The following is an 8,972-nucleotide window of genomic DNA, read 5'->3' as shown; positions in this document are numbered from 1 at the left end:
CACTCATGCCTTCTTCTTTTTATTAGATGGACAAAAGTTGGATGAGTGAAGGTGATAGACTTCTATCACCTGTTTACGCTGAAGGGGTTAAAAATTTCTTAACAATGGCACGAACCCATTCCATGGGAAGTGATCGCATTTGGTGTCCGTGCCGTATATGCTGTAATAATCTCTTCTTGCCTATATTTGAGGTGGAGTCTCACTTGTTCATAAAAGGGATAGATCCAAACTACACCCAGTTGATATTTCATGGGGAGGAGGAAACTCTCCCCATCATTGACGATGATGACGATCTTGAAGTTGAAAGTGGAGACGGCTACATTGATGACATGGACCGTATGTTTGATGACATACGGGCAGCCACATGCGGAGATGCTCCTGATGACAACACTACATCACCAACTCACTCAGCAATACCACAGTCCTCCCCAACCCCAACTTATGACCAACTATTAGAGGATGCCCGACGTCCTCTTTTTGATGGCTGCACAAAATTCTCAAAACTCTCTTTCGTTGTGAAGTTGTTACACATTAAAACACTTGGTGGGTGGTCAATCAAGTCTTTTGATATGCTCCTAAGCCTTTTGCGGTCAGCCTTTCCTAATGCTGAATTGCCACAATCATATGAGGAGGCCAGGACTTTGGAGCGAGGTTTGGGGTTCACGTATCACAAAATTCATGCATGCCCTAATGACTGCATCTTATTTTGGAAGGAAAATGCTAATCTTAATCAGTGCCCTATCTGTAAGGCTTCACGATGGATGCCAAATACACATGGGTCACGAGTGATCCCTCAAAAAGTGCTTAGGCATTTTCCTTTGAAGCCAAGATTGCAGCATCTCTTTGTGTCAAGCAAGATAGCAGGTGACATGAGATGGCATAAGGAGCAGCGGGTCACCGATGACACTAGTATGAGACATCCTGCTGACTCAGAGTCTTGGAAGACATTTGATTAAGCTCACCCCAGATTTGCTAGGGATGCTCACAATGTTAGGCTCGGTTTGGCAAGCGACGGATTTAATCCATTCAACAATCTGGCTAAACCTTATAGCATTTGGCCAGTGATTCTTGTCCCGTATAACTTACCGCCGTGGTTATGCATGAAAGACATGTTCTTCATGACATGTCTCATTATCCCTGGTCCAAAATCACCAGGAAATGATATTGATGTTTATTTGCAACCGTTAATTGATGAGTTACTTGAACTCTGGGAGCATGGGGTACCTACATATGATGCATCTACTAAGGAAATGTTCATGTTACATGCTGCCTTATTGTGGACAATCAATGACTTTCCTGCCTACGGAAATCTATCTGGGTGGTCAACAAAAGGGAAAATGGCATGTCCGTCTTGCAATGCACAAACAGATTCCAACTGGTTGAAGTATGGTAGGAAACATTGTTACATGGGACATCGACGTCTCTTACCGAGAGATCATATTTGGCGAACGAGAAAATGGTTGTTTAACTGTAAAGAAGATCTTCGTATACCCCCAACAATGGTTGAAGGAGCGGATCTTTTAACTCAATTACAAATGCTTGGAGATATTCAATTTGGAAAATCTTGTAGGAAGAGGAAACGCACTGCAGAGGAGTTGAACTGGACTAAGAAAAGCATCTTCTTCAAACTAGATTATTGGTCAACTTTGTAGCTTAGACATAATCTAGATGTTATGCATATTGAGAAGAATATTTCCGAGAACATTTTGGGCACAGTTATGAACATTCCTGGCAAGACAAAAGATAACACTAATTCACGGCGTGATCTAGAGATCTTGGGCTTCAGAAAGGAATTACATTTGAAACGTGAAGGTGAGCGTGTTACAATGCCACATGCAGCATACACATTACATGGAGATGAAAGGAATAAATTCTGTGCGTGGCTTGCTGAGGTTAAATATCCAGATGGGTTCACTGCCAATATCACTCATTGTGTATCTGTACGGGATTCCAAAATCTCTGGGCTCAAAAGCCATGGCCATCATGTTTTGTTGCAAACACTACTTCCTATTGCTGTGGGGGGGTTCTTAAAGAGGGATATTGCGTTGGCTTTGACTGAACTTAGTAGTTTCTTCAAAGAGTTGTGTGCCCGAACACTAGATGTGAATCGTCTATCAAAGCTTCAACTTGATATCGTCACCATTTTATGCAAATTGGAGATGATATTCCCTCCATCCTTTTTCGATGTTATGGTCCACCTAGCTGTACACTTACCCCGTGAGGCCATTCTCGGAGGTCCAGTTCAATATCGATGGATGTACCCGTTTGAGAGGTTTCTCTGGAAATTCAAGCGGTATGTTAAGAATAAAGCCCGTCCAAAAGGATCAATAGCAGAAGCCTGGGTTCACATCGAGTGTTTGACATTTTGCTCCATCTATCTCCAAGATATGAAGACGAAGTTTAATCGACCAGATCGCAACATTGATGGTGTTGAAGAGGAGAGTATAGATGGGTTCAAAATTTTCAACCAGAAACTTCGTCCTTTGGGTATAGCTAATAATGTGCAATTAGAAGATAAACTCCATGCTGCAGCCATTTGGTACGTGCTAAACAACTGTATTGAGATCGGACCCTATTTAGAGTAAGCAATAATTACTTCCTTTCATGCTATCTCGAAATAACCTACTACCATTTGTCATTTAATTTAGACAACTGACTAAATATGTTTCCCCATTTGTGTTCTACAAATGCAGGGAACACTATGACAAATGCAAGGTGTCAAACCCAAATTCTATAGAGCGCACGCAACAAACTGAGTTTCCCATTTGGTTCAAGCAACGTGTAAGTTAAGAATTATATTTAGACACTAATTCACGTGTTATACCCGACTGTGATTGCATGATGTCATTGAAACTTAGACGTTCACTCATTACCCCGATTGAATGTAGGTTCTGGACCAGCGTAGCAACAATCCACTTGATGTGTCCCCAGATTTGTATGCGTTAGCTTGCGGACCTGATCGGTGGATTGCATCATATGCTGCTTGTATTATAAATGGTAAACGGTTCCATATGAAGTCTCGTGAACTTCACCGACGTTCACAAAATTCTGGGGTTTTGGTAACTGGTGACCAAGATACTGATAATGTAGACTTTTATGGTATTATCAATGATGTTGTGGAGTTACACTACATGGGGGGTCGTAGAGTGTACTTGTTCAGCTATGATTGGTTTGATGTTGGTGACAAAAAACGGGGGGTACGAGTAGACGATCATTTAACTAGTCTCAATATGAATAGGACTTGGTATAAAGACGAACCATATGTGTTGGCATGCCAGGCTTCCCAGTGTTTTTACATTAGGGATCTAAGGGAGAAAGGGAATTGGTATGTTGTGCAGAAGTACAATAATAGGAATGTGTATGATATTCCACCAGTGCAGAGGGTTGTAGAAAGCATTGATGGTGAATCGAGTGACGATGATGCCTATCAAGAGAATGAGTCCCCATATGACTATCCACTTTTGCATTGTGATGCATGTCCAGTGTCAACTCCACTTAGTAGGACTGATATAGAACCTTCCCTTATTGAGCCACGAGACCAGATGGAGTCGGGTGGTAATAGCAGAATTTTGGGAGATTTTATTGATGATGCTATGGCTCCATCTGGTTCTGGAGATGCTTATGGTGATTGGGAATATTCAGATGATGATGACCCATCCACCGAGGAAGAGTCTGACTCAGAATAACCAACTGACAACATAATGATATTAGGTGAATTCTCATATCTTACCAAAAGATACACAGTATTTCGATACTCGACAATTCTTATTAGTTTAATGCATTATGCAAATTGGAGTGTGCACTTATATTTGTAAACTACACTTGAGGTTAGAGATGAGAGACTAATTTAATTATGATCTCAGGTCGGGTGAAGAAGGGTTCACATATGCGCATAGTGTTCTAAAAGAATCCGTTGCAATCCCATCTCAAGCAATTCACACTCGAGGAGCATGAACGGCTCAGGTTGATATTCAAACACTTTTTTCGCTTTATATTGATTTTTGTAAATTATGATCCTAACACAAATGATATCTCTTTATCAATGCAGGCGCGCCAGTGGGATATAGTGGCCGAGGTCGGCCCAGAGGCCGAGGATTCCGTGGTAGAAGAATGGCACCTTACCCATGCCGAGCCCGCCGGCCACGAGGTGCTCGAATTAGTTCATATCATAGTCCTGATAATGTCGAAGAGGCCAGCTCGGATGACTCTACCCAACCCCCAAGCCATCCATGGGAGCCACCATGTGCGATCACAACACTGGAGGCAGAGCCTAACAGGGTCACATCACCCAGTATCAGGCCGGAGACAAATAGAAATCAGAGCGGTATAGTTAACATGTTTATGATTTTTTTGATGAGATCTCAATATACATATCATGCAGTTTTTCATCTTTTCAAATTCCAATTTGATGACTGCAAATTAACACTATTATGTGATACAGGTGTGAATGCCCCAACAGAGCCTAACAGAGTGAGCGCACCCAATATAGAGGCAGAACCTGCAAGAGTTGAAATTGGTACAGTCCACATATGCTGGCTGTTTTTTTTTTTTTTTGTATATTCTTAACCATTTACACAAAAATGGTGTTACAATATATTTGTAAATTCCATCAGATCTTCGTATTTTTTATTGTTATTATGCTATACAGGTGTGGACGTCCCCACGGAGCCAACTCAAGTGACCTCACATGATATAGAGGCAGAGCCTGCAGGAGTTCAGATCGGTAATACTCACATAACCAATTTTATTAACTGTAATGACATATTTTATCCTGCTCCACATGCTCAATTTTATACCACATCAGATAATGTAACCATATACATTTGATGTTATTTATGAACTTACAGGTGAGGACATTCCCATGGAGCCTGTACCAAACCAGCCTCAGAGGAGACGTGGACGTGGCCCAGCTAAGTGCACTGAATTTGAAAAATTGCAGAAGCATGGAAAGGTGCTGCTGAAGATAAATAATGGAGAAAGCACCATGCTGCTCAAACGCCAACATGTTTACAACACGATTAACATGGATAGTCAAACATCATTGTGACATGAGTTATGCAAGGTGGAGCGATGTAACCCAAGCACATAAGGATGAGTTAATCGATCGTGTTCGGGTAAGACTTTTCCACTAATAATGATGGTAGGTTTCAAGTGGTCGTAGTATAATTGATTAAACCAAATACATTTGATTATATATGCAGGGGGATTTTGAACTTGATTGGGAAATGGAGAACCATCGATTGGCTGTAACGAAACAACTTCGGAAGCGACTTAATGCTTTCCACCATGAATTGCATAGGATATATTTATCATATGCCAGCCATGACGAAGCATTGGCTAACGGCACAGTTTTGGTCAACCCCCTTGTTTGGGTGAAGCTATGTGGTAGATGGGGTAGCGAGGCCTTCAAGGTATGCATCAAGGGTGTTAATGTATCACGACATTGATTGGATGTAACCTAACTTTGTGTGGAAATTTTTTTAATTGAATGGTTATTTCATGGCAGAAATTATCTACTAAAAACCGGGAGAGTAGGAAGAGGCTGGTTATTAACCACACAGCAGGTCGCAAATCCTTTGTGCGGATTCTTGAAGAGAAGGTACTAGGTTTAGGCTATTACACTTGCTTTACTTCTATTCCGTAGTAAATTATGTTCATATAGGGACAAAGCATCTTGTCCCTATTGAAACGATTCAGAGCATTTATTTGTTATTCTAATAAATACCGAGATTAAGCTACCAATCCCGGTGTGGAAATATGTCGACGACTCTTTACTGACTGTGTGTTATACCATGCCACATTCCACACACATTTGGTAGAGGGCTGAATCGGCGAATATGGTAGACTTCTTCAAGGAAACCCATTGGTCAAAGAAGAAAAATAACTTTTTAACACCAGTCACCGAAGACAAATATGTGAGTAAATTCGTAGAATTACTGAATTTGCCTAACATAATTGCTTGTTATTATTGTTTTTTGATTGAGCAAAAAAAATGCTAACTTAACTACACATCATTGTAGTTAATGGATTTATAATTTTGTATTTCAGAAGGACATGGTTTCGAAGTTGGATACTCTAGAACCAGAGCAACGAACTGATGAAAGGATAGCGGGTGTCTTCAGAGAAGTACTTGGTCATAGACCAGGCTATGCAAGAGGATTGGGAGAGATGATAATCCCAGAGTCTACAAGACAACGCACATTGGCACGAGAGAAAGAGTACCTAGATTTGATTGAGAAACATAAGAAGGAGGTTGAATCATCCAAGAGTGAGATGGAGGCAATGAAGGCAAACATGCAGCTTCTGTTGGAGAGACAAGCGGAAACTGACCGCTTATTGAGGGCTTTCTTCGCTGCTAACCCGACCCCGCTCAGTGAGTCTCAGCGAGAGACTCAATGAGTGGGGACATGTGAGTCTGAAAGGGAAGGTTTTTTGTGGCTTTTTGGGTGCATTTTTTGTTGTGCCGATGGTATTATATATTGACAAGATATATATATTCAATGGAAGGCTATATTTTTGTGTTTTGTGGGAAGAAGCTGGGTTGGGTCAAAACAGTTTTTTGTGCCCTGTGAGATATCCTTAAATTTTCATATGCTCAGTTTGGGCAACCAACAATCCATGGGATTATGCAATGTGGTAATATCATAAAGGTAAACCTCTAAGCCACCATTATGTTTATAAATTTAAACATATTGTAGTTGCTAGCTAATAAGTCACTTACTACTTATTTGAGACTTTCAAAACTAATGGTAATATTTCTGTTGGGCTTGACAAACTCATGTACAGGATATGCATTTGACCAACCATGGAAAGGTCTGAATGGGACGGGGAATTTATTGCAATGCCATTTTACTATGATTGGCATGCTTGGATAAGTAGATTGGTAAGGTGTGGGCCTGTGTGATGAATGCTGGAAAATAGAGGATGCCTGAACTGCAAACTACATCAAAAGAGGAAGCTGAATTTCAGGTGATGTCTTCATTCCCCATCTTTTCTTCCACGGCCTGATTATGTATCCAACACGTGCACAAATTTGGATGACTTATACTTTAATTGACTTTCTAGCTTTTAGGTGGCAGTGATTATAATACTAGTGGAAAACAGGGAGTATGATGGATTTTCGATATACGATAATTTCACGTATGAAAAAATATAGTAGTTCCCGGGAAAAGGTTCATGTAGGGTTAGTATTGTGGTTACTGCATTTATGCACCTATCTCAAAATGTTTTTCAGATTTTTGGGGAAAATTATGGAAGCACAATTGATTAATTTTGTGTAGAACCTAACTTTTGCTTATAGGACTTATATGCGCAACGGATTTTACCAAAAGATACCTACGTTACAAGAAACAATGAGGGATAAATAAATAAACACCATGATAACATCATTAGTAACAGGCCACATCATTTAAGTTTAAAATGTTAAACCACATGTTGCTACATGTAATGGAAAGGAAAGGAAAAGTTTCATTTCACAAACATCTACACTTGTTATTAGCCTCATGTATTGGTCTATGGTATGTTATGAATATACTAGAAAAGATTGCTGATCTAGTTTAAAATCATTGATCTCAGGTCGATTCTTGTAGATGTCGATTATTGGGGCTGAACTTGGTGTTTTCTCACATTTCAGGTCATTAGGGAATTTATTGGGGTGGTTATTTACCCACGCTTATAATGCTGAAACCAAAGGAAGTTGTGCATATAAAATGGGTTGTTTTTATGGAATTTCTTCTCTGCTCAGTTACTAATATCTAGTTGTGTTTGATAGGATAAACACAACTAGATATTGTTGATAATAACCATGTTCAAAATCCAATTAAGTCAAAAGAGTTGGGATTCAGGAATAAATGGCAAGAAAAGTTAATTTATCTCAAATTTTTACCCTGCTACAGCCATATGCAAGTAAAACCTACCAAAATTCTACAAAAGACATACAAGAGAATGAGGATACCAAAATTAGGCCCATGCATATGTTGATTAGGTAATCTTCACGTTTGGTGTAGTTGAAAATGTTGATCTCTAGTATACAAGCTGCTGAGAAGACTCAATTACATAGTATCAAGGACCTGTATGCAGCAACTTGCAAGCCTCAATGTCCTGTTCAATCAATCCTCCATCACCTCATGCATTAAATTCTTCCATCTCTGAACTTCATTGTCAGTTCAAGCATAACCCAATCTGTTTGGCCTTTTATTAATGAGTTTGAAATGTGTATATATATAGAGTCTGGATGTTTTTATTTTTGGTCTTAAATGCAAAGTAGAATTTCATGTTATGTTTGATATATATATATATATATTATATGCATATAATGTATTCTATGTGTAATTAATCTAGAATACATTGGTGTACTGCAGTTAAAGATCCAGACTTCCATTCACGTGGATATTTATCATATGCAGAGGCTGGGAATGCCAAAGAGCTGAAGCATGAAATTAAATGGGTACATTTGCAGCTGGATCTTTGATTGCAACAACTAACATTGAAGGGGTACGTAACCTATGGTGTCTCACACGGGGGGGTGCTGTAGATGTTCCAGCGGCTCTCGGGGTAGAATCTTCATGATCTCCAGTTCCATGAACACCTAAACTTTGTTGTATTGGGCTGTATTTATGGAGAGAACATGAAATTTACACATGTATTTCCTGTTAGCTTGACTCCGAAACATAGTAGTTAAAATTCCCTTCCATTAATGCACCAAGCTAATGTATTGATTACTAAAAGATTGTAACAATGTTGTATTGGATTTCTGAATTTGATTATTATATTGAAAATGTTATGGTTGTTAAAATGCAAATATGCTTCTATCTTGGATTGTGGTCTGAGTTGGATTGAATTAGGTACCAAACAGTACGTAACAATTACGCACTGGGTATGTCTAAAAACAAGGTCATTCTCGGCGTTGAATGAGGCGCTGGGAAAAAATCTGGCTTCGGAATAGTATTTGCAGCGTTTTACATCACGCTGGG

General features: G+C 39.6%; 1 protein-coding gene across 1 annotated transcript; it reads left to right on the top strand.

Annotated features, from left to right (window-relative positions):
- Window positions 1-5,048: 5,048 nt before the first annotated feature.
- On the top strand, window positions 5,049-6,459 carry LOC122304482. The gene is made up of 5 exons (XM_043116757.1): window positions 5,049-5,114; window positions 5,202-5,411; window positions 5,507-5,599; window positions 5,820-5,915; window positions 6,049-6,459. Exons 1-5 carry the CDS (start codon window positions 5,049-5,051, stop codon window positions 6,397-6,399), a joined length of 816 nt encoding a protein of 271 aa, XP_042972691.1. The 3' UTR covers window positions 6,400-6,459.
- Window positions 6,460-8,972: the final 2,513 nt, after the last annotated feature.

Source organism: Carya illinoinensis, chromosome 3, assembly GCF_018687715.1.
Source record: "Carya illinoinensis cultivar Pawnee chromosome 3, C.illinoinensisPawnee_v1, whole genome shotgun sequence".
Taxonomy (NCBI): domain Eukaryota; kingdom Viridiplantae; phylum Streptophyta; class Magnoliopsida; order Fagales; family Juglandaceae; genus Carya; species Carya illinoinensis.
The sequence above is the reverse complement of the archived record's forward strand: the minus strand, read 5'-3'. Positions and strand labels throughout refer to the sequence as shown.